The sequence below is a fragment of the Oncorhynchus mykiss genome, chromosome 8, assembly GCF_057628025.1.
Source record: "Oncorhynchus mykiss isolate SJ-2025 chromosome 8, ASM5762802v1, whole genome shotgun sequence".
Classification (NCBI taxonomy): Eukaryota; Metazoa; Chordata; class Actinopteri; order Salmoniformes; family Salmonidae; genus Oncorhynchus; species Oncorhynchus mykiss.
Genome location: NC_143029.1, coordinates 512,501 through 539,236, shown reverse-complemented (window position 1 = coordinate 539,236; position 26,736 = coordinate 512,501). Strand labels below are relative to the sequence as shown.

Sequence of the window (26,736 nt, the reverse complement as noted above, 5' to 3'; positions counted from 1 at the left end):
CAAAACCATTACACACCACTGCCCTTTGTATACCAGGGTTGGCTGGCCTTCTCTAGTCAATTCGTAGGCTCAGGCACTGGTATACTTTTATTTACAAAGCCATTTTGGGTTTACTACCATTTTAGTTGGCCATTTTTATCATTCAGAAATGTGGTGGGTACTCTCTTCGTTCTCAGGGCTTTATCCTGCTAACTGTTACAAATGTCCGAACTGAATTTGGTTAAAGGGCTTTTATGTACTCTACCATTCAAAAGTTTGGGGTCACTTAGAAATGTCCTTGTTTTTGTTGATTAAAATAACATCAAATTGATCAGAAATACAGTGTAGACATGGTTAATGTTGTAAATAACTACTGTAGCTGGAAACGGCTGAATTTTAATGGAAAATCTACATAGGCATACAGAGGCCCATTATCAGCAACCATCACTCCTGTGTTCCAATGGCACGCTGTGTTAGCTAATAAAAGTTTATCATTTTAAAAGTCTAATTGATCATTAGAAAACCCTTTCACAATTATGTTAGCACAGCTGAAAACTTGTTCTGATTAAAAAACCAATAAAACGGTCCTTCTTTAAACTAGTTGAGTATCTGGAGCATCAGCGTTTGTGGGTTCGATTACAGGCTCAAAATGGCCTGCAACAAAGAACTTTTCTGAAACACATCAATCTATCCTTGTTCTAAGAAAGAAATGCGATAAATTGCCAAGAAATTGAAGATTTCGTACAACGCTGTGTACCACTCCCTTCACAGAACAGCGCAAACTGTCACTAACCAGAGTAGAAAGAGGAGTGGGAGGCCCCGGTGCACAACTGAGCAAGAGGACAAGTACATTAGAGTCTCTAGTTTGAGAAACAGACACCTCACAAGTCGTCAACTGGCAGCTTCATTAAATAGTACCCACAAAACACCAGTCTCAACATCAACAGCGAAGAGGCGACTCCGGGGTGTTGGCCTTCTAGGCAGAGTTCCTCTGTCCAGTGTCTATGTTCTTTTGCCCATCTTAATCTTTAATTTTTATTGGCCAGTCTGAGATATGGCTTTTTCTTTGCAACTCAACACACACAGCCACACACACACAGCTGATTGTGTAGAGCATGATTGCAGTAGAGCATGCTGAGAGATGAGTCTATTACTCTCACATCCCCTCTCCTTCTCTCCTCTCTCTCTCTCTCTCTCTCAATTCAAATCAAAGGGCTTTATGGCAAAAGTATGTTTACATTTACAAAGCAAGGGAAATAATAAACAAAAGTGAAATAGACAATCACATACTAAAGGGCTGGTTGGGGCTGAGGGAAGGGGGTAATGTTTCAGTTCTGCGATATGATAGGCTGAAATCCAGCTGGCAGGAAGGAAGCATCATCCCCCACAGGAAACAGCAGGAAGGGAGGAGGGTGGGTGGTAGGAGGGGGAGAAGAAGGAGGGGGGGGGTAGAGGATGGGGGGAGGAGGGGAGGAGGGGGAGAGAGGAAGGGGAGAGAGGAGGGGGGAAACGAGCAGGAGAGGAGGGGAGGAGGGTTGGGGGTAGGAGGGGGAGAAGAAGGAGGGGAGAAGGAGGGGAGGTAGAGGATGAGGGGAGGAGGGGGAGAGAGGAAGGGGAGAGAGTAGGGGGGAGACGAGCAGGGCAGGAGAGGAGGGGAGGAGGGAAGGATAAATACTCCTAAAGATTCCTCTCTATATATGTGTGTGTGAATGTACCTTGTACTTGGCAGTCAACTGCTCGGTGGTGTCCCGCTCCTTCCTCAGATCTCCCATCATTATCTCCTTCTCTCCCAGAAGCCTCTGCTTCTCCACAGCCAATAGTGATCCATCTTCTCTGATGGCCTTATTCTCCTCCTCCAGCCTCTCCTTCTGCAGCTTCCTCTCCTTCTCCACCTCCTCTTCTCCCTCCTCATCCCCTTCTCCGTCCCAGCCCTCCTCCCCTTCCTCCTTCCTGTGTTTGCCCCTCCCTTCCTTGTGGCTGAGCTGTGCGCGGAGCCGTGCAATCTCCTTCTGGAACTCTCTGAGCAGGGCGTCTTTAGGGTCTTCGTTAACTCTTGGCTGGTTCTTGATGTTCTTAGCTCTGTTAGCGTAGCGGAGAGTGGTGAGGGTCTCCTCGTAGTGTTGGGGGGCGGGGCCTAGTGTAGCCACCATCACCGTCTTGGCGTTCCCTCCCAGAGAGTCCTGTAATAACCGGGTCAGTTTAGAGTCCCGATAGGGAACATGGCCGCTACGCCCGTCTGCCAGGGCTGAGATCACGTTGCCTAGCGCTGACAGAGACAGGTTGATCTTAGCGGCTTCCTTCAGGCGTTCCCCGTGGACGCCCGTCTTTGCCTGCCGCTCGCTGCCCGCCAGGTCAACCAGGTTGAGCCGGCCCACCCTGATGTGCTGCCGTCCATCCGGCCCCGTCTGGGAACACTCCACCGTGATGAGGAACAGGGTGTGGGAACGGGAAGAGTGTTCGTTCATGTCTGTCGCTCCCACCGAGCGCACCTGGTTCCCTAAGTTCATGAGCTCCTCTATCTCCTTCACGCTCTTACACACGCACGACGTCAAGTCACGCACATACACCCCGCTCTCCGGGCTCTCTCTCAGCTCCAGGGTGTGGGGGGGCTGGGTGTGCACGTTGGGGACATGAGGGGCGTGCACGTTAGGATCCAGTAGATCCCTGATCTCCTCTCGGTAGATCTCCAGGTAAGAGGCTCTGACCAGGTACTGGCGGTCGGCGGCGGAGCGGGAGATCTGGGTGAAGACGTGTTCGAAGGCGTTGGGGATGACGCCCCGCCTCTCTGGCTCTAGCCACGCTCCCTGCATGGTGTAGGTCTTTCCGGTGCCCGTCTGGCCATAGGCAAAGATGGTTCCATTAAACCCGTCCAGGACTGAGTGGATCAGCGGGCGTACTGTCTCATCGTACAGATCACGTTGTCTAGACGATGCGTCATACACAGAGTCGAACGTAAACGTCTTCCGAGGCTCGCCGGGCAGAGCGCGAGGGTTCTGTAAGACCACCTGACCCCGATGTACATCCATCTCTACGATCCCTCCCCTTCCTCCTGGTGTCCCGGTAACACCAGCTGCCTCTTTCCGGTTTAACGGGCGACAGCGAACCACAACCTTCACAGTCTCACTACTCTTTATCTTAGACATCTGAAGTGGCTATCAGGTAACTATTATTAGAGATTTATAGAAATTAACATTTGTTATTATCAGTTGATCTCTTTCTCCTTACTGGACACTGTTCTTGCTAGTATTTACCAGGTAATGATCCAACTGGGAAATTGATGCTTGGTATATCACTTAGTACTGAATTTAACACAATGGTGCTAAAGAAACAAATTCATAGGCCTACCATGTTATTATCAGGTCATTATTAATGAATTTACTAGGTCTTTGAGTAGTCAAACAGTAAAATATAGAGCAGGTAACAGAGTAATACATGAGTCCTATCTGACTGGATGATAACAGCGTCACACTGAACACCAGGCCTCTAGTCCTGCCATGCTAATGACAAATTAGCTTGTTTACAAATAACATTAAATTAGCCTATTTATCAATAATAATAATAATCATAATCGGTTTTTGGTCCCACAGTTAAAATATTAGTGCATGTATTGGTCTGTCGAATATCATTCTGTCTCTATCTATTTTCCTCTACAATCTCTCTTTCAGAATCCCCACCGGGCCATCTCATATAGATTATTATGCAATAATTTTGTAGATATTATATTCACATTCTTTAACCAATCCATCCGTGTGTTTCTCACCGTCAACAATATGATTTAATCCGCGTTAACTAGCGGTATTAAACACACTTCACGGTGTGCTCAGTGATCACGACGGTTCCGTTGAGGTCCGGGTGCATTCTGTCCGTCTGTCCGTTAACAGGGGTTCATTCGATAATAAAGCCAGCTCCGCCTTAACAAGTCCCGGTCAATCAAAAGATTTACCAACGGTTTTTCATCCTGCCTCCGTGCCCGGAGATATACCCTAATGCTCTCGTGCCGCAGAGGAGATGCTGCGGCTCCATTAAAGTACTGAGAGCGAGTTTCAGGATGAACAGAGAGGAGATACACACACACACACACACACATACATACACAAACACATCATTACCTCATTCAGCCACACCCACTGCAGAACGCAATGACGGGACCATGGGAAATGGAGTTTTACACTATTATTAAGTCAAATCAAGTTTTTAAGGCTGCATTTATTGATTTGCATACGTTATCGCAGGTGCAGCGAAATGCTTATGTTTCTAGATCTAACAGTTCGGTGATAATACCTAGTAATATAAAACAATAAACACATAATTCAAACAAACAATGTAAAGAAATAAATTAAGAAATATCAGAAGGAGCAATTTCAGAACCCTTGACTTTTTACACATTTTGTTACGTTACAGTCTTATTCTAAAATGGATTCAATAGTTGTTTTCCCTCATCAATCTACACACAATACCCCATAATGACAAAGCAAAAAACAGGTTTTTATAAATGTTAGCTAATTTATTAGAAATAAACTGACATACAACATTTACATAAGTATTTAGACCCTTTACTTTGTTGAAGCACCAGTGATTACAGCCTCCAGTCTTCTTGGGTATGAGCTACAAGCTTGGCACACCTGTATTTGGGGAGTTTCTCCCATTCTTCTCTGCAGATCCTCTCACGCTCTGTCAGGTTGGATGGGGAGCGTTGCTGCACAGCTCTCCATAGATGTTTGATCGGGTTCAATTCCGGGCTCTGACCGGGCCACACAATAACATTCAGAGACTTGTCCCGAAGCCACTCCTGCATTGTCTTGGCTGTGTGCTTAGGGTCATTGTCCTGTTGGAAGGTGAACCTTCACCCCAGTCTGAGGTCCTGAGCAGTTTGGAGCAGGTTTTCATCAAGGATCTCTGTACTTTGCTCTATTCATCTTTGCCTTGATCCCGACTAGTCTCCTAGTGCCTGCCGCCAAAAAACTCCACAGCATGATGCTGCCATCACTATGCTTCACCGTAGGGATGGTGCCAGGTTTCCTCCACTTGGCATTTAGGCCATAAAGTTCAATCTTGGTTTCATCAGACCAGAGAATCTTGTTTCTCATGGTCTGAGAGTATTTAGGTGCCTTTTGGCAAACTCCAAGCGGAATGTCATGTGCCTCTCAATTTCGAGTCTCATGGCAAAGGGTTTGAATACGAATGTAAATAAGGTATTTCTTGCTTTTAATACATTTGCAAACATTTCTAAAAACCTGTTTTCACTTTGTCGTTATGGGGTTTTGTGTGTAGATTACTGACAATTGTTTTATTTAATCCACTTTAGTTTAAGGCTGTAACGTAACAAAATGTGTAAAAAGTCAAAGGGTCTGAATACTTTTCTGAAGTCACTATAGATAATTGTGTACAGACGGTATGGACAGTAGGGTACTAGGGGGTAACTAACCCCCCTCTGTAATTCACATCAAAACCACAAGATTTAAAAAAAAAAAATGTGTAGATATATTCCAATTAAGTCATATCTATATTTATATGTTTAAATATACAAGTAGGAAAGCAGCCTTAAGATAAATAATCCACATGTTTAGAGAGGTAAATTAGACAATAGCTGTGTTTGACTACCAATACAACATACTGTATACTACATTCTATATACTATTAGTTCATTTAATTAAGTATTAGTACTAGTGCTAGCCCTGTCTACCGGAAGGTGATGCTGTTGCTATGCAACCTCTTGCTAGATAGTTAGCATAACAAATTACTATCTAGACATCTTGCTGTTTGTAATTTCAATCCGGAGTGCCAGAGTTTGCTCAGAGTGCGCTCTGGGAGTTCGTAAATTCAGAGCGTTGTCAGATTGTAAGTGAGGATGCGGTTTGGGATGCTGACTGGGCTGGCAGCCTAGCAAGGGTTAACACGCTTACATGACTTACTGACGTTGGCCACAGAGAACGAGAGCATCGACATCACAATGTTATTTTCTTTGAAGCGGGTGAAGAAGGTTTAGCTTATCCGGGTGCAAGGCGTCTGCTATATGGCTGGCTGTGTCTTATCCGGGAGCAAGGCTCTGCTATGTGGCTGGCTGTGTCTTATCCGGGAGCAAGGCGTCTGCTATATGGCTGGCTGTGTCTTATCCGGGAGCAAGGCTCTGCTATGTGGCTGGCTGTGTCTTATCCGGGAGCAAGGCGTCTGCTATATGGCTGGCTGTGTCTTATCCGGGAGCAAGGCTCTGCTATGTGGCTGGCTGTGTCTTATCCGGGAGCAAGGCGTCTGCTATATGGCTGGCTGTGTCTTATCCGGGAGCGAGGCGTCTGCTATATGGCTGGCTGTGTCTTATCCGGGAGCAAGGCGTCTGCTATATGGCTGGCTGTGTCTTATCCGGGAGCAAGGCGTCTGCTATATGGCTGGCTGTGTCTTATCCGCGAGCAAGGCGTCTTCTATATGGCTGGCTGTGTCTTATCCGGGAGCGAGGCGTCCGCTATGTGGCTGGCTGTGTCTTATCCGGGAGCAAGGCATCTGTGATATGACTGGCTGTACCTTTATAATCCGTGATTGTCTGAAGTCCCTGCAACTTACATCATGTGTCTGAGCCATTGAATTGCAACTCCAGTTTGTCCCTGTACTATCTTTTTGCCTTTTTGTTTGCCTTACGGAGGTCATAGCTGGTCCGTTTGTACACGTCAATGTTCCCAGCAACCTTGCCATGGTTAAATGCGGTGGATCGCGCTTTCAGTTTTGCGAGGATGCTGCTATCTATCCATGGTTTTTGGTTACAATTTACACAGTGGGAACAACATGCTCTATTTACATCCTGATGAACCCAGTCACTGAGTCAGTGCATATATCAATACTGTTCTCTTCCTGGTGAACCCAGTCACTGAGTCAGTGCAGACATCAATACTGTTCTCTTCCTGGTGAACCCAGTCACTGAGTCAGTGCAGACGTCAATACTGTTCTCTTCCTGGTGAACCCAGTCACTGAGTCAGTGCAGATGTCAAAACTGTTCTCAATGGCAACCCGGAACACTTCCTAGTCTGCGTGATCAAAACAATCTTGAAGCATAGATTCCGACTGGTCAGACTAATGTTGAACAGTCCCTTACCACGGGTGTTTCCTGTTTAGGTTTCTGCTGTTAGGTGGGGAGGAGCAGAATGGAGGCATGATCTGATTTGCTGAAAGGAGGAAGAGGGAGGGACTTGTAGCCGTCCCGGAAAGGAGAGTAGTAATGATCAAGAGTTTGTGATGCACGTGCAGCACAAGAGATGAGTTACCGGAACGGTTGTTGCTAACGTGCGCTGATGTTTTTAGAATGACGTTGTAAGTAACAGCCAACTTTCCAGGACATAGACATGTTTTATATGGGCAGAAAGCTTACATCCTTGTTAATGTAACTGAAGTGTCCAATTTACAGTATCTATTACAGTGAAAAAATACCATGCTATTGTTTGAGGAGAGTCCACAACAACAACAACACTTTTATCATGGCAACTGGTTTTATGCATTCACCTCTGAAGGTAAATAATGTACTTACATTTAGTAATCTTGCTCTGATTTGTCATTCTGAGGGTCCCAGAGATAAAATGTAGCGTAGTTTTGTTTGATAAAATATATTTTTATGTTCAAATGTAGGAACTGGGTTCTACAGTTTGCACCCCTGCTGTGTCATTTTACAGTCCCTGATGTCTCTCTGGAAGGAGATCCACACCCTGAGCTCATCTACTTTATTGTCTAGTGACTGAACATTAGCGAGAAAAATACTCAGAAGCGATGGATGTTATGGACATCACCTGAGTCTGACTAGGGCAACACTCATACTTCCTCTTCTCCTGCATTGGTGTTTTGGTGCAGCCCCCGGGATGAATAGAGTTGCCTCGGAAGTTCAAACAATGGATCCAGGTCAGGGAAGATGAATTTCAGCTCTGATTTGTGGTGAGTGTCCGCCGATCTAATGTCCAAAAGTTATTTTCGGCTCTAGGTAATGATACAAGAAACGTTCTGAGTAGATAATGAAATATATAAATACCACAAAAAATGACTGCAAAGGTTGGCTAGGAGCTAGAAACAGGGTTACCTTGTCTGTCAGCGCCATCTTGTTCAAACATTATTATCCTGCATCCCTATTGGCCCCATTGGCCCCAGCCAGCAGCATACCACCCTGTATCCCTATTGGCCCCATTGGCCCCAGCCAGCAGCATACATCCCTGCATCCCCATTGGACCCATTGGCCACAGCCAGCAGCATACCACTCTGCGTCCCTATTGGCCCCAGCCAGCAGCAAACCACCCCGCATCCCTATTGGCCCCAGCCAGCAGCATACCACCCTGCATCCCTATTGGCCCCATTGGCCCCAGCCAGCAGCATACCACCCTGCATCCCCATTGGCCCCAGCCAGCAACATATCACCCTGCATCCCTATTTGCCACATTGGCCTCAGCCAGCAGCATACCACCCTGCATCCCTATTTGCCCCATTGGCCCAAGTCAGCAGCATACTACCCTGCATCCCGATTGGCCCCAGCCAGCAGCATACCACCCTGCATCCCTATTGGCCCCATTGGCCCCAGCCAGCAGCATACCACCCTGCATCCCTATTGGACCCATTGGCCCCAGCCAACAACATACCACCCTGCATCCCTATTGGCCCCAGCCAGCAGCAAACCACCCCGCATCCCTATTGGCCCCAGCCAGCAGCATACCACCCTGCATCCCTATTGGCCCCATTGGCCCCAGCCAGCAGCATACCACCCTGCATCCCCATTGGCCCCAGCCAGCAACATACCACCCTGCATCCCTATTTTCCCCATTGGCCTCAGCCAGCAGCATACCACCCTGCATCCCTATTTGCCCCATTGGCCCAAGTCAGCAGCATACCACCCTGCATCCCGGTTGGCCCCAGCCAGCAACATACCACCCTGTATCCCCATTGGCCCCATTGGCCCCAGCCAGCAGCATACCACCCTGCATCCCTATTGGCCCCAGCCAGCAGCATACCACCCTGCATCCCTATTGGCCCCAGACAGCAGCTTACCACCCTGCATCCCCATTGGCCCCAGCCAGCAGCATACCACCCTGCATCCCCATTGGCCCCAGCCAGCAGCATACAACCCTGCATCCCTATTGGCCCCATTGGCCCCAGCCAGCAGCATACCACCCTGCATTCCTATTGGCCCCAGCCAGCAGCATACCACCCTGCATCCCTATTGAGCCCATTGGCCCAAGACAGCAGCTTACCACCCTGCATCCCCATTGGCCCCATTGGCCCCAGCCAGCAGCATACCACCCTGCATCCCCATTGGCCCCAGCCAGCAGCATACCACACTGCATCCCTATTGGCCCCATTGCCCCCAGCCAAGGGTGGATCCCAAAATAAACCACGTTAACAGGGGTGGATCCCAAAATAAATGATGTTTACAGGTGTGGATCACAAAATAAATTACGTTTACAGGTGTGGACCCCAAAATAAATTATGTTTACAGGTGTGGATCACAAAATAAATGACGTTAACAAGGGTGGATCCCGAAATAAATGATGTTTACAGGTGTGGATCCCAAAATAAATTACGTTTACAGGTGTGGATCCCAAAATAAACTATGTTTACAGGAGTGGATCCATGCCCCAGGACTACCTGACATGATGACTCCTTGCTGTCCCCAGTCCACCTTACCGTGCTGCTGCTCCAGTTTCAACTGTTCTGCCTTATTATTATTCGACCATGCTGGTCATTTATGAACATTTGAACATCTTGGCCATGTTCTGTTATAATTTCCACCCGGCACAGCCAGAAGAGGACTGGCCACCCCACATAGCCTGGTTCCTCTTTAGGTTTCTTCCTAGGTTTTGGCCTTTCTAGGGAGTTTTTCCTAGCCACCGTGCTTATACACCTGCATTGCTTGCTGTTTGGGGTTTTAGGCTGGGTTTCTGTACAGCACTTTGAGATATCAGCTGATGTACGAAGGGCTATATAAATAAATTTGATTTGATCCCAAAATAAACAACGTTTACAGGGGTGGATCCCAAAATAAACAATGTTTACAGGTGTGGATCCCAAAATAAACGACGTTAACAGGTGTGGATCCCAAAATAAACTACGTGTACAGGTGTGGATCCCAAAATAAACGACGTGTACAGGGGTGGATCCCAAAATATACGACGTTTACAGGGGTGGATCCCAAAATATACGACGTTTACAGGGGTGGATCCCAAAATAAACGACGTTAACAGGTGTGGATCCCAAAATATACGACGTTTACAGGGGTGGATTCCAAAATATACGACGTTTACAGGTGTGGATCCCAAAATATACGACGTTTACAGGGGTGGATCCCAAAATATACGACATTTACAGGGGTGGATCCCAAAATAAATTACGTTTACAGGGGTGGATTCTAAAATAAATGACGTTTACAAGGGTGGATCCCATAATAAATTGTAAATTGATAATAACAAATGAAGTTAGTTAAGACATTTTATCGATAAAATAATAAGAATCATATTGTTTTTAAATGTGTGCATGTTTTTTCCTCTGACAAAACAAAGCTGATTTAAAGGGGGTGTGGAAGATCTCAAAACTCTTCAGCTGTATGGTACACAGGATGCACATATTCTCCATGAAAATCATTTTCAGCAGATGTTATTGGTCACATACACATTTTCAGCAGATGTTATTGGTCACATACACATTTTCAGCAGATGTTATTGGTCACATACTCATTTTCAGCAGATGTTATTGGTCACATACTCATTTTCAGCAGATGTTATTGGTCACATACTCATATTCAGCAGATGTTATTGGTCACATACACATTTTCAGCAGATGTTATTGGTCACATATACATATTCAGCAGATGTTATTGGTCACATACTCATTTTCAGCAGATGTTATTGGTCACATACTCATTTTCAGCAGATGTTATTGGTCACATACTCATATTCAGCAGATGTTATTGGTCACATACTCATATTCAGCAGATGTTATTGGTCACATACACATTTTCAGCAGATGTTATTGGTCACATACTCATATTCAGCAGATGTTATTGGTCACATACACATTTTCAGCAGATGTTATTGGTCACATACTCATATTCAGCAGATGTTATTGGTCACATACTCATTTTCAGCAGATGTTATTGGTCACATACACATTTTCAGCAGATGTTATTGGTCACATATACATTTTCAGCAGATGTTATTGGTCACATACACATTTTCAGCAGATGTTATTGGTCACATACTCATATTTATCAGATGTTATTGGTCACATACACATTTTCAGCAGATGTTATTGGTCACATACTCATTTTCAGCAGATGTTATTGGTCACATACACATTTTCAGCAGATGTTATTGGTCACATACTCATATTTATCAGATGTTATTGGTCACATACACATTTTCAGCAGATGTTATTGGTCACATACTCATATTTATCAGATGTTATTGGTCACATACACATTTTCAGCAGATGTTATTGGTCACATACTCATATTTATCAGATGTTATTGGTCACATACACATTTTCAGCAGATGTTATTGGTCACATACTCATTTTCAGCAGATGTTATTGGTCACATACACATTTTCAGCAGATGTTATTGGTCACATACTCATATTCAGCAGATGTTATTGGTCACATACACATTTTCAGCAGATGTTATTGGTCACATACTCATATTCAGCAGATGTTATTGGTCACATACTCATTTTCAGCAGATGTTATTGGTCACATACACATTTTCAGCAGATGTTATTGGTCACATATACATTTTCAGCAGATGTTATTGGTCACATACTCATTTTCAGCAGATGTTATTGGTCACATACACATTTTCAGCAGATGTTATTGGTCACATACTCATATTTATCAGATGTTATTGGTCACATACACATTTTCAGCAGATGTTATTGGTCACATACTCATATTCAGCAGATGTTATTGGTCACATACTCATTTTCAGCAGATGTTATTGGTCACATACACATTTTCAGCAGATGTTATTGGTCACATACACATATTCAGCAGATGTTATTGGTCACATACTCATTTTCAGCAGATGTTATTGGTCACATACACATATTCAGCAGATGTTATTGGTCACATACTCATTTTCAGCAGATGTTATTGGTCACATACACATTTTCAGCAGATGTTATTGGTCACATACTCATTTTCAGCAGATGTTATTGGTCACATACACATTTTCAGCAGATGTTATTGGTCACATACACATTTTCAGCAGATGTTATTGGTCACATATACATATTCAGCAGATGTTATTGGTCACATACTCATTTTCAGCAGATGTTATTGGTCCATATTTAACAGATGTTATTGGTCCATATTTAACAGATGTTATTGGTCACATACACATTTTCAGCAGATGTTATTGGTCACATACACATTTTCAGCAGATGTTATTGGTCACATACTCATTTTCAGCAGATGTTATTGGTCACATACTCATATTCAGCAGATGTTATTGGTCACATACACATTTTCAGCAGATGTTATTGGTCACATACTCATATTCAGCAGATGTTATTGGTCACATACACATTTTCAGCAGATGTTATTGGTCACATACTCATTTTCAGCAGATGTTATTGGTCACATACACATTTTCAGCAGATGTTATTGGTCACACACATTTTCAGCAGATGTTATTGGTCACATACTCATTTTCAGCAGATGTTATTGGTCACATACTCATATTCAGCAGATGTTATTGGTCACATACACATTTTCAGCAGATGTTATTGGTCACATACTCATATTCAGCAGATGTTATTGGTCACATACACATTTTCAGCAGATGTTATTGGTCACATACACATTTTCAGCAGATGTTATTGGTCACATACACATTTTCAGCAGATGTTATTGGTCACATACACATTTTCAGCAGATGTTATTGGTCACATACACATTTTCAGCAGATGTTATTGGTCACATACACATTTTCAGCAGATGTTATTGCGGTGTAGCAAAATTCTTGTGTTCCTAGCTCCAACAGTGCAGTAATATCTAACAATTCATAACAAGACACACAAATCTAAAAGTAAAATAATGCAATTAAGATATATATAAATATTAGATTGAGAAATGTAGGAGTGGCATTGACTAAAATAGTCTAATAGAATACAGTATATACATATGAAATGAGTAAAGCAGTATGTCAACATTATTAAAGTGACAAGTGTTCCATTATTAAAGTGACCAGTGATTCCAAGTCTATGTATACAGGACAGCAGCCTCTAAGTTGCAGGGTTGAGTAAGTTGGTGGTAGCTGGCTAGTGATGGCTATTTAACAGTCTGATGGCCTTGAGACTGAAAAAAAGCTTCTGTCTCTTGGTCCCAGCTTTGATGCACCTGTACTGATCTCGCCTTGTGGATGATAGTGAGGTGAACAGGCTGTAGCTCAGGTGGTTGATGTCCTTGATGATCTTTTTGGCCTTCCGGTGACATTGTGCATCTGTAAAAGTATGTGAGGGTTTTAGGGGCTAGGCCAAATTTCTTCAGCCTCCTGAGGTTGAAGAGGTGCTGTTGTGCCTTCTTCACCACACTGTCTGTGTGGGTGGACCATTTCAGATCGTCAGTGATGTGTACACTGAGGAACTTGAAGCTTTCCACCTTCTCCACTGCGTTCACATCAATGTGGATGGGGGATGCTCCCTCTGCTAATTCTTGAAGTCCACGATCAGCTCCTTTGTTTTGTTGACGGTGAGGGAAAGGTTATTTTCCTGGCACCACTCTCCCAGGGCCCTCACCTCCTCCCTGCAGGATGTCTCGTCATTGTTGGTAATCAGGCCTACTATGGTCGTGTCGTCTGCAAACTTGATGATTGAGTTGAAGACGTGCATGGCCACGCAGTCATGAGTGAACAGGGAGTACAGGAGGGGGCTGAGAACGCACCCTTGTGGGGCCCCAGTGTTGAGGATCAGTGAAGTGGAGGTGATGTTTCCTACCTTCACCACCTGGGGGCGGGCCGTCAGGAAGTCCAGGACCCAGTTGCACAGGGCGGGTTTCAGACCCAGGGCCCCGAGCTTGATGATGAGCTTGGAGGGTACTATGGTGTTGTATGCTGAGCTATAGACAATGAACAGCATTCTTACATGCTGACCAGACTTCACACATGTTAATTTTGTCCCATCACACCAGATGACTCCTGTCTGAGCCGTTGAATTGCGACTATACTTTGTCCCTGTACTGACGTTTTGCCTGTTTGATTGCCTTACAGATGGAATAACTACACTTTTTGTATCCAACGATATTCCCAGTCACCTTTCCATGGTTAAAAGCAGCGGTTCACGCTTTCAGAAAAGTGCCTATCGAGAGGGGAGGACAGTCTTCCATTTGCCTACTAACGAATTGACACACTACTCGACCACTTATCGGTTTCCGGCACAAAGGAGAGAGGATGGAGGATGGTCTTTTTCACAAACGAGAAAACCCCATGTCGACTATTGAGATGGAGCTAGGTGATGAAATATGAAGCAACAGTACCACCTGCTGGTTCTTAGTGATGATGCTGCGCCTGCAGTTCACCATCTCACCAGCAGTGGCAGCAGAGGGTCTGGTGGGAGACAAGTTCAGAACATGTAGAGGGATGTCCTGTATTTACTGCGTGTGTCTGTGTGTACTTGGCTGAAGGGCTTGAGAGCATATCCTGGTTGATTGATTAATTCCCTTCAGAAACACTGGTTTAGCAGTAGTGTACACATATCTGGATAGGTTGTAGTTAGATAATAGACACACACACACACACACACACACACACACACACACACACACAGCTGGTCAGTAAAGGTGATGTACAGTTCACAAAAAATGCAGTATTTTCAAAGGACTCTTTTTACTGACTTGAGAGTCATGATTAATTTTTCTGAGTGACTCGTTCATTTTAATAGTTTGTTTGACCTGCTAGTGCTGTCCGCAATGAGTCCTACAGCAGGATTAATACACGCTCCTTGGCTCAGCGGATCCAGAGATGTCATCCGACCACCTGTCTGTCTGTCAAATGCACACAGGGAAATAGATCATGAGCATAGACAAGAACAACACATGTTTAGAACTAATCATTGATCACATGGTGCAAAAATGAATGCAATGAATTCATTATTGAATGTTATGATGGACACAGTTTTATGGAACCAAGACATACACAGCCTCTACTCAACAAACTCCAACCAGTAAAAATTGTTTGGGGGGGGCTGCAGTTCGTGAATGACATTGTAGCTTATCACCCTCACGGCAGACAAGCAATGCATTCTGTCAAGAGTCGTTCACGATCTAGTCCGGTTGCGGCCACAACTAGAACTCAGTTCAAATGCATCTAGAAATAATCTTATTTGGATGCCTAGCAATCAACAAATTGAACTTCCCATCACTAGTCAGTAAGTGAAGACTGAACTTCCCATCACTAGTCAGTAAGTGAAGACTGAACTTCCCATCACTAGTCAGTAAGTGAAGACTGAACTTCCCATCACTAGTCAGTAAGTTAGTGAAGTCAGAGAGGAAGAGGCAAAGTGAGAGGGATAACTGGGCCCAAAATCTGTCTTCTCCAGTAGGTGTTGTTCTTTTTCGCTCGACAAGCGAAGAGTTTTTGAATGGAGGTCAATGAAAACGTGTATGGCTTATTTGTGTATGGCTTATTTGGTACGTATGGTGTATTTGATCAAATATAAGTTTCATAGTGCTTAGGTTGTTTTGAGTGTATTGATACGTAGGACACATGACATCCTGGCAACTTTGAGAAAATAACACTTTACATTGGAGTTGTGCCTGTTGTTCACACGCATATCTGCCCTCTCATTGGCTAGAGCGGCCCCACCTGATCTTGCCTCCTCCCATTTATTTTATTTGTTAGATTGGCTACTTGAGTATCTGGTCAATATAATGGATCTGCTGAAATTAAGTCTACTTCCTGTCATCCGAGTGATGAGTTGGTCAGGATGGAACAAACCAAAAGAGACAGTTCTGTTTTTTTTATATGGCATTCTTGTGTTGAAACAAGGCACCCAGACACTGTCAGTTTAGAAGAGGGAAATTACTAAATATTATTGTTATGTTTGATGTGTTAATAATTTAAAAAAGTCACTGCCCCATGGAAAGTACTGAAACGGTACTAAAGTAGCAGAATGTAGAGTGATTGGTAACACCCACTACATGAACATGAGAATTTATGACATCATTCAGCTTGACTCATCGCTGGGATCGTCAAACCTCTGGCCAGACACCAACCAGCAAACACACCCCGACCAGCACGGACGGGAACCGGTGGCCATTTTGGATTTCAAAAAAGTTCAATTTCCACCAGTGGAACCAAAGATTTTTTATAAATAACCCAAGATAGACCACAGCCTGTTGTTTCCAACGGGAGCAAATGAATCATAGTGGGCAGAACAAGCAAGGAGGTGGGCAGAGCCAAGCACGAGTTAGCGAGAACCCATTGGCGCGTTCTACCATGTATTTGCATATTTCCGTTAGGGAACGCAAACTCCATGAAGCGTTCCTGTCCAATAATTCAATTCACCTTTGCACTCCTTCTAAACAACGCAATTTTTAAGAAACGTTGGAAAATAATAAAGTATAGAAAACTCTGTCCACTCTGTGCGTAACAAATGTTAATTTTAGAAACAGAAAACGCCATTGAGATCAAATGTTCCATCGATGAGAAAATGAGCAGAATCTCGGCCAAAATCCATCTCGCCCCATCTTCTCCAACTGCCGGTCATTAGGCTTCCATTGGGCTTCCTCTCACCACCATATTTGGTAGAGGGGAAACATTAACCGGATGCTTCACATTTATACATCCGGGAAAATATATGTTTCATTGTTCAATCTGTAGTGGAACGGAGAGTCCGAGCCTGGGATTGTTCCGGTATGGTCATGCAGAAAAACATTTGCCCTTTCTACAAGTCAACCTAAATTACGCCTTTTTACTCCTTGACAATCTGACCAATCGGATTCAGATGTATATTTGGAAAGCAGTGATGTGAGCCAATCACCGAGCGAGATTTTGACAGAAGGGGCGGAAAACAGACGTAAGCTAGAGTGTCGCGGTGGTGCCTGCATTTGAAGGCGACGTCACGGCTGTCGTTTGTTTCGGGGTCTAATCATCGACAAAACAAATAATTGTAACAATATCGTTAATTTACACACTTTTTAACCTACGAAAATTTACAAATCTTCTCGATCGCAAGTCCCGAGGCGGTTGTAATGACGGGGAATGCCAATAATTTTAATGAGCTCGCTGGTAGTTTGAAGAAAGAGTAAGTCGGGGAGGGGAGCCATTTTGTCCCGACAGTGCGAGAGAAAGAGAGTGGAAAAGGGGGAATCACACGGGATACCATTTTTTGTTGTTGTTGTGGTTTTTAATTCAAATGCTGTAAGAAAACCCGTCTTGGTTACTCTTCGGTTACTGTTGCGACACGCTACCCCTGGTGGTATATAGCTAACTAGCCAACTAGATATCAACATAACTCAAATATTACAGACCGTTCCTCTGCTTGTAACTCAGGCTGGCTCTAGACCTGCGGGAGATAGTTTCTGCTCTGTCCGGCGAACACAACTTGTCTATCGATGGCGAAGAAGACCTACGACCTGCTCTTCAAGCTCCTGCTGATCGGGGACTCGGGCGTGGGGAAGACATGCGTGCTGTTCCGCTTCTCAGACGACGCCTTCAATACCACCTTCATCTCCACCATAGGTGAGTTATCGGGACAGGGGTGTCAACACTACTGGGGGGACCACAGCTGTATGGATTCTGCGGGGGAAAATTCTCGCTAATAAATCGCCACCCGTAGCTTCGTTGACGTAGATATTTCAACTGTCACGATGACTGACGGTCCCTAAATAGCGTCTAACAAAAAGGCCCATGGTGCAAGTTTGCTGAACTCTCCAAACTAGCTAGTTAGTGTACTAAATGGTTCGTTTTTTTAAAAACGTTTTAAAATGACCTGTCAGTCACAAACTAACCAGTTTTTTTTGGTACATTATGCCTGATTAATTTCTAAATTTCACTTATTTGTTCGCTAACATTCGCTAGCTGACTAGCTGGTTGGGTAACATACATGTACAATGTGTAGATTTAACTTACGTTACCTAGCTATCTGGTGGCCCTCGGTTGTCAACTAACTAGTCTAGTTTCAGAGAAACCAAGTAGTATAACCGGTTATGTATTTTGAAATGCTGGCTTGCCAGGCCACCAGACTGTGACAGCTTTCACGTAGAATGGATCGTTAGCTGTCTAATGATATACATTCGTACACTATATAAACATTTTTAGTCATAGTTGTCAGGCAAGGGGCTTTGATAGCTAGCTTTCACGGATCTCTATGTCTTGGTATGTGAGGAAGATTCTAAAAACATCTGCTAAGTTTTACTCTTCTGAAATCATAAACAATTCATGATGATGGCGTCACTCTTGTCTTTTGTCGCTTTTGCTGCCGCGTTGAAACAACTGGGAAATTGGGGTGGAAAACGAGCTCCGACTGGGGAAAAATAGGTTTGAAAGGTCAACCAACTCGAAATTTCAAATCGAACTCAGACCTCTTGCTAGAGCTCTGACCTGAAGATCACTGATATCATGATTTGACCTAATATTTTTCAGAGTTTCCAGTTGTCTTCAAAGCACCATAAAACTAATGGTAGACGACCGACCCTTTGCTAGGCCGTATCTGTGTGATGCTGGATTCAGTGCTCTCATCTGCATTAAAACCAAATATCAATTTAGGTTGGATGTGATAGCAGCTATGAGAACACTGAACCCAGCTTCACACAGATATGAGCTGGCAAATGGTTTTATGGTGCTTTCAAGACAACTGTTAACCTGTCAGTGATCTTCAGGTCGGAGCGCTAGAAGATGACAGAGTTCTCAACTTCGAGTACCGAGTTGGATGACAATTCAAAACAATTTTTCCCTGTCGGAGCTCGTTTTTTCTTGAGTTCCCAGGTGGAGGCTGGGTCTAGATGGCTGTGTCTACACTTGATACTTATATGCAACTTTTGCTATCAGAATACGAAGAGCGCGTTGAAAAGACTGGTTCAGATTGTGTTGAGATCTGTCTGACCACTTCAGGAGGTGGTCAGGGGCGTATTGTGAGGATTCCTCCTCAGTCTGGAGGAATTCCGGCTATTGAAAGCACATACAGGGGGTGATGTCATCACTCTGCCCACAAGTCTCCAGAAAATGTGTTTTGGGAGCAAGGTACTTCTATTTTTTTATTATTATTTTTTTATAAACATGGGAAGAAATCTATTCCTACCGTGTGAGGAATGTGTTTGTTGGCTTCATAAATGCTAGTTTATTTACCCTGTACAAAAATATAAATGCAACCATTTCAAAGATTTTACTACAGACTACAGTCACCACCAGACTGTTCCAGACCCAAGACAGGCTACAGTCACCACCAGACTGTTCCAGACCCAAGACAGGCTACAGTCACCACCAGACTGTTCCAGACCCAAGACAGGCTACAGACTACAGTCACATCCAGACTGTACCAGAGCCAAGACAGGCTACAGTCACCGCCAGACTGTACCAGACCCAACACAGGCTACAGGCTACAGTCACCGCCAGACTGTACCAGACCCAACACAGGCTACAGACTACAGTCACCGCCAGACTGTACCAGACCCAACACAGGCTACAGTCACCACCAGACTGTACCAGACCCAACACAGACTACAGACTACAGTCACCACCAGACTGTACCACACCCAACACAGGCTACAGACTACAGTCACCACCAGACTGTACCACACCCAACACAGGCTACAGTCACCAGCAGACTGTACTAGACCAAGACATGCTACAGTCACCACCACACTATACCAGACCCAAGACAGGCGACAGTCACCACCAGACTGTATTAGACCAAGACAGGCTACAGTCACCACCAGACTGTACCAGACCCAAGACAGGCTACAGACTACAGTCACCACCAGACTGTACCAGACCCAAGACATGCTACAGTCACCACCACACTATACCAGACCCAAGACAGGCGACAGTCACCACCAGACTGTATTAGACCAAGACAGGCTACAGTCACCACCAGACTGTACCAGACCCAAGACAGGCGACAGTCACCACCAGACTGTATTAGACCAAGACAGGCTACAGTCACCACCAGACTGTACCAGACCCAAGACAGGCTACAGACTACAGTCACCACCAGACTGTACCAGACCCAAGACAGACTACAGACTACAGTCACCACCAGACTGTACTAGACCCAAGACAGGCTACAGTCACCACCAGAATGTACCTGGCCCAAGACAGGCTACAGACTACAGTCACCACCAGACTGTTCCAGACCCAAGACAGGCTACAGACTACAGTCACCACCAGACTGTTCCAGACCCAAGACAGGCTACAGACTACAGTCACCACCAGACTGTTCCAGACCCAAGACAGGCTACAGACTACAGTCACCACCAGACTGTACTAGACCCAAGACAGGCTACAGTCACCACCAGACTGTACCAGACCCAACACAGGCTACAGACTACAGTCACCACCAGACTGTACCAGACCCAAGACAGGCTACAGACTACAGTCACCACCAGACTGTACCAGACCCAAGACAGGCTACAGTCACCACCAGAATGTACCTGGCCCAAGACAGGCTACAGTCACCACCAGACTGTTCCAGACCCAAGACAGGCTACAGTCACCACCAGACTGTACCAGACCCAAGACAGGCTACAGTCACCACCAGACTGTTCCAGACCCAAGACAGGCTACAGTCACCACCAGACTGTTCCAGACCCAAGACAGGCTACAGTCACCACCAGACTGTTCCAGACCCAAGACAGGCTACAGTCACCACCAGACTGTTCCAGACCCAAGACAGGCTACAGTCACCACCAGACTGTTCCAGACCCAAGACAGGCTACAGTCACCACCAGACTGTTCCAGACCCAAGACAGGCTACAGTCACCACCAGACTGTTCCAGACCCAAGACAGGCTACAGTGACCACCAGACTGTACCAGACCCAAGACAGGCTACAGTCACCAGCAGACTGTACTAGACCAAGACATGCTACAGTCACCACCAGACTGTACCAGACCCAAGACAGGCTACAGACTACAGTCACCACCAGACTGTACCAGACCCAAGACAGGCTACAGTCACCACCAGAATGTACCTGGCCCAAGACAGGCTACAGACTACAGTCACCACCAGACTGTTCCAGACCCAAGACAGGCTACAGTCACCACCAGACTGTTCCAGACCCAAGACAGGCTACAGTGACCACCAGACTGTACCAGACCCAAGACAGGCTACAGTCACCAGCAGACTGTACTAGACCAAGACATGCTACAGTCACCACCAGACTGTACCAGACCCAAGACAGGCTACAGACTACAGTCACCACCAGACTGTACCAGACCCAAGACAGGCTACAGTCACCACCAGAATGTACCTGGCCCAAGACAGGCTACAGACTACAGTCACCACCAGACTGTACCAGACCCAAGACAGGCTACAGTCACCACCAGACTATACCAGACCAAAACATTTTACGGATGACAGCTGGTTTAGAAGTCTGTGTTTGTCGCTGTCTGTGAGTCTGTCGCTGTCTGTGAGTCTGTCGCTGTCTGTCGCTGTCTGTGTGTCTGTCGCTGTCTGTGTGTCTGTCGCTGTCTGTCGCTGTCTGTGTGTCTGTCGCTGTCTTGTGTGTCTGTGTGTCTGTCGCTGTCTGTGTGTCACACATGGAGACCCATCCATCACTGTAGTGTGGAGGCCTGCCCTATGTCCTGTAATGGATGGAGACCCATCTGTAACTGTAGTGTGGAGGCCTGCCCTATGTCCTGTAATGGATGGAGACCCATCTGTAACTGTAGTGTGGAGGCCTGCCCTATGTCCCTTAATGGATGGAGACCCATCTGTAACTGTAGTGTGGAGGCCTGCCCTATGTCCCGTAATGGATGGAGACCCATCTGTAACTGTAGTGTGGAGGCCTGCCCTATGTCCTGTAATGGATGGAGACCCATCTGTAACTGTAGTGTGGAGGCCTGCCCTATGTCCCGTAATGGATGGAGACCCATCTGTAACTGTAGTGTGGAGGCCTGCCCTATGTCCTGTAATGGATGGAGACCCATCCATCACTGTAGTGTGGAGGCCTGCCCTATGTCCTGTAATGGATGGAGACCCATCCATCACTGTAGTGTGGAGGCCTGCCCTATGTCCCGTAATGGATGGAGACCCATCTGTAACTGTAGTGTGGAGGCCTGCCCTATGTCCCGTAATGGATGGAGACCCATCTGTAACTGTAGTGTGGAGGCCTGCCCTATGTCCTGTAATGGATGGAGACCCATCTGTAACTGTAGTGTGGAGGCCTGCCCTATGTCCTGTAATGGATGGAGACCCATCTGTAACTGTAGTGTGGAGGCCTGCCATATGTCCCGTAATGGATGGAGACCCATCCATCACTGTAGTGTGGAGGCCTGCCCTATGTCCTGTAATGGATGGAGACCCATCTGTAACTGTAGTGTGGAGGCCTGCCCTATGTCCTGTAATGGATGGAGACCCATCCATCACTGTAGTGTGGAGGCCTGCCCTATGTCCCGTAATGGATGGAGACCCATCCATCACTGTAGTGTGGAGGCCTGCCCTATGTCCTGTAATGGATGGAGACCCATCTGTAACTGTAGTGTGGAGGCCTGCCCTATGTCCCGTAATGGATGGAGACCCATCTGTAACTGTAGTGTGGAGGCCTGCCCTATGTCCCGTAATGGATGGAGACCCATCCATCACTGTAGTGTGGAGGCCTGCCCTATGTCCTGTAATGGATGGAGACCCATCCATAACTGTAGTGTGGAGGCCTGCCCTATGTCCTGTAATGGATGGAGACCCATCTGTAACTGTAGTGTGGAGGCCTGCCCTATGTCCTGTAATGGATGGAGACCCATCCATCACTGTAGTGTGGAGGCCTGCCCTATGTCCTGTAATGGATGGAGACCCATCTGTAACTGTAGTGTGGAGGCCTGCCCTATGTCCCGTAATGGATGGAGACCCATCTGTAACTGTAGTGTGGAGGCCTGCCCTATGTCCCGTAATGGATGGAGACCCATCTGTACAAAAGCGCACCATTCCATCCCATGGAATCTGTTTTTTTTTTTTATCAATATAGCAACTCACTGAACATCCCATATTTCATTTCATGCTCTGTAATCATGAGAAAGAACAATATGTCCACATGAACAGCATCCCCCAACATGTTTATCCAACAAAAGTCAAAGCATGGGCATCTCGGTCCTCACAGCTGACGTCCATTTGGAGAGCATAGTCTGGGGAGTTCTTGAGTCATTCATCAGAGTATAAATTCTTAGTTTAACGGTGTTATCTGACACAGGCATTGATGTGAGTTTCTCCTCTGCGTCCGGTAACATCAAAGTCCCTGCAATAGTGTGTGGTTTCATTGTGTAGCTAGTCATTCACTGTAGGAATGATTCAATAGTGTGTGGTTTCATAGTGTAGCTAGTCATTCACCATGGGAATGATTCATAGTGTAGCTAGTCATTCACTGTAGGAATGATTCAATAGTGTGTGGTTTCATAGTGTAGCTAGTCATTCACCGTAGGAATGATTCATAGTGTAGCTAGTCATTCACTGTAGGAATGATTCAATAGTGTGTGGTTTCATAGTGTAGCTAGTCATTCACTTTAGGAATGATTCAATAGTGTAGCTAGTCATTCACCATGGGAATGATTCAATAGTGTGTGGTTTCATAGTGTAGCTAGTCATTCACCGTAGGAATGATTCAATAGTGTAGCTAGTCATTCACCATGGGAATGATTCAATAGTGTGTGGTTTCATAGTGTAGCTAGTCATTCACCATGGGAATGATTCAATAGTGTGGGGTTTCATAGTGTAGCTAGTCATTCACCGTAGGAATGATTCAAGTACAACGGTCAAGTGCTGCCTTATCCCATGATCCCATTAGGGTGCTCTCTCATTGAATTGTAATTCTTAGATTATAATTATTTATTTTCATGTTAATCACACTACAATCATTTTGACATAAATAGATGATATTAGAATATATAATTTATTTTTCTTCAGGGTTTTGGAAATTCTCCCGCAACCTTATTTTCATATCAGGCGATCCCTAGTTTGTAAACCGCTGTTATTTAGGTTACTATTCAAATGGTAAACCAAACTACAACAATTCAGCCAAAATGTATTTAGAAGTAATAACTAGTGATTCCAGGCTATTGTGACATGGAGGAACCTGCTCTATGTAGCCTGCTCTTCTCCATTACCAAAACATGATCTATTTTTAGCCGATATTGGAATTAATACACACGCACTATATTAAACAGGGATAATGTTGTAGGTTACACCAGCAAGTAGAAATATTTCCTGGGCTTGTGTTTTTATTATACATCTGATTATTTGACATGAAGGTGTTAACGGTTAACTAGCTTGCTATGTTTTTAGCCACGCTAAAGCCACCTAGCCAGACTGCCAGCTAGCTACTACTAGCAAGGGAAGGTGTCTCTTCCTTGTTTTAACAAAATTAAATGACATAAGAAAAACGTTGCAATCATCCCCTTGTTAATGGTACTGGTACTAGGGAGGATATCATGGCTCCATAAGGTGTCTGTGGCTCCAAATCCCACTCCACCCACAGAGCAACAGAGTGGAGCTTGCAGTAACCTTTACTGGCCACAGAGTTGGGCAGTGTGTACATCAGTATAGCCCAATAGGTGTGTGTGTGCAGTGTAATAGGAGTGTCCCCCCCCCTTCTCTGACGCAGCAGTCATACCTTCAGAGACATGCATCTTCTACTCAAAATACACCACCGGAAACCCCCTATTCTCTCTCTCCCTCTCTCCCTCTCTACTCTCCTCTCTTGCCACTCTCTTCTCTCTCTCTCCTCTCTCCTTTCCTTTCTCTCTCTCCTCTTTTGCCACTCTCCTCTCTCTAGTCTCTCTCCTATCCTCTCTCTATTCTCTCTCTCCTATCCTCTCTCCTCTCTATTCTCTCTCTCTCCTCTCTATTCTCTCTCTCTCTCTCCTCTCTATTCTCTCTCTCTCTCTCCTCTCTATTCTCTCTCTCTCTCCTCTCTATTCTCTCTCTCCTCTCTTCTCTGTCCTCCTCTATTCTCTCTCTCCTCTCTATTCTCTCCTCTCTAGTCTCTCTCTCCTCTCTATTCTCTCTCTCCTCTCTATTCTCTCTCTCCTCTCTATTCTATTTCTCTCTCTCCTCTCTCTATTCTCTCTCTCTATTCTCTGAAAATTAGCCGGCTGGCTATAAAACCGGCACTTTTACTGAAACGTTGATTAATGTGCACTGTCCCTGTAAAAGTAAACTCAAACTCTCTCTATTCTCTCTCTCTCTCCTCTCTATTCTCTCTCTCTCCTCTCTATTCTCTCTCTCCTCTCTATTCTCTCTCTCCTCTCCTCTTCTCTCCTCTCTTTTCTATTTCTCTCTCCTCTCTATTCTCTTTCTCTCCTCTCTATTCTCTCTCTCCTCTCTCTATTCTCTCTCTCCTCTCCTCTTCTCTCTCCTCTCTTTTCTATTTCTCTCTCCTCTCTATTCTCTTTCTCTCCTCTCTATTCTCTCTCTCCTCTCTCTATTCTCTCTCTCCTCTCTATTTCCTGTCTATTCTCTCTCTTTTCTCTCTCTCTTCTCTCTCTCTTCTCTCTCTTCTCTCTCTCTTCTCTCTCCTCTCTCCTCTCTATTCTCTCTCTCTTCTCCTCTTCTCTCTCCTCTCTATTCTCCTCCTCTCTCTCCTCTCTATTCTCCTGTCTATTCTCCTGTCTATTCTCCTGTCTATTCTCTGTCCACTTCTCTGTCCACTTCTCTGTCCACTTCTCTGTCCACTTCTCTGTCCTCTTCTCTCTCCTCTTCTCTCTCCTCTTCTCTCTCTCCCCTCTATTCGCTTTCTCTCCCCTCTATTCTCTTTCTCTCCTCTCTCTATTCTCTTTCTCTCCCCTCTCTATTCTCTCTCCTCTCTCTATTCTCTCTCTCCATTCTCTCTCTCCTCTCACTATTCTCCTGTCTCTTCTCTCTCTCTTCTCTCTCTTCTCTCTCTTCTCTCTCTTCTCTCTCTCTCTTCTCTCTCTCTTCTCTCTCTCTTCTCTCTCCTCTTCTCTCTCCTCTTCTCTCTCCTCTTCTCTCTCCTCTTCTCTCTCCTCTTCTCTCTCCTCTTCTCTCTATTCTCTCTCTCCTCTCTCTCCTCTCTCTATTCTCTCTATTCTCTCTCTCCTCTCTCTATTCTCTCTCTCCTCTCTCTATTCTCTCTCTCCTCTCTCTATTCTCTCTCTCCTCTCTCTATTCTCTCTCTCCTCTCTCTATTCTCTCTCTCCTCTCTCTATTCTCTTTATTCTCCTCTCTCCTCTCTCTCCTCTCTCTCCTCCTATTCTCTCTTTATTCTCCTCTCTTCTCTCTCTCTCTCTCTCCTCTCTATTCTCTCTCTCCTCTCTATTCTCTCTCTCTCCTCTCCTCTTCTCTCTCCTCTCTATTCTATTTCTCTCTCTTCTCTATTCTCTTTCTCTCCTCTCTATTCTCTCTCTCCTCTCTCTATTCTCTCTCCTCTCTATTTCCTGTCTATTCTCTCTCCTTTTCTCTCTCTCTTCTCTCTCTTCTCTCTCTCTCTTCTCTCTCCTCTCTCCTCTCTATTCTCTCTCTCTCCTCTCTCTATTCTCTTTCTCTCCTCTCTCCTCTCTCTCTCTCCTCTCTCTCCTCCTCTCTCTCCACTTCTCTGTCCACTTCTCTGTCCACTTCTCTGTCCACTTCTCTGTCCACTTCTCTGTCCTC

General features: G+C 45.3%; 2 protein-coding genes across 4 annotated transcripts in view; one reads left to right on the top strand and one right to left on the bottom strand.

Moving 5' to 3' along the window:
* LOC110529239 (kinesin-like protein KIF3B) overlaps positions 1 to 4,095 on the bottom strand; it is a 45,626-nt gene extending 41,531 nt beyond the window's left edge. For all 3 annotated transcript variants that reach the window (XM_036984555.2, XM_090242404.1, XM_090242405.1), the window contains exon 1: positions 1,695 to 4,095. In XM_036984555.2, the coding sequence (XP_036840450.1) occupies positions 1,695 to 3,122 (1,428 nt within the window). In that variant the 5' untranslated portion in view covers positions 3,123 to 4,095. The remainder of the gene's footprint in view (positions 1 to 1,694) is intronic.
* The window catches only part of LOC110523088 (ras-related protein Rab-10), a 76,373-nt gene continuing 52,684 nt past the window's right edge, over positions 3,048 to 26,736 (top strand). Inside the window, exons 1-2 of the mRNA XM_036984560.2 lie at positions 3,048 to 3,138; positions 14,195 to 17,665. Coding sequence (XP_036840455.1) covers positions 17,539 to 17,665 — 127 coding nt within the window. The 5' untranslated portion in view covers positions 3,048 to 3,138; positions 14,195 to 17,538. The remainder of the gene's footprint in view (positions 3,139 to 14,194; positions 17,666 to 26,736) is intronic.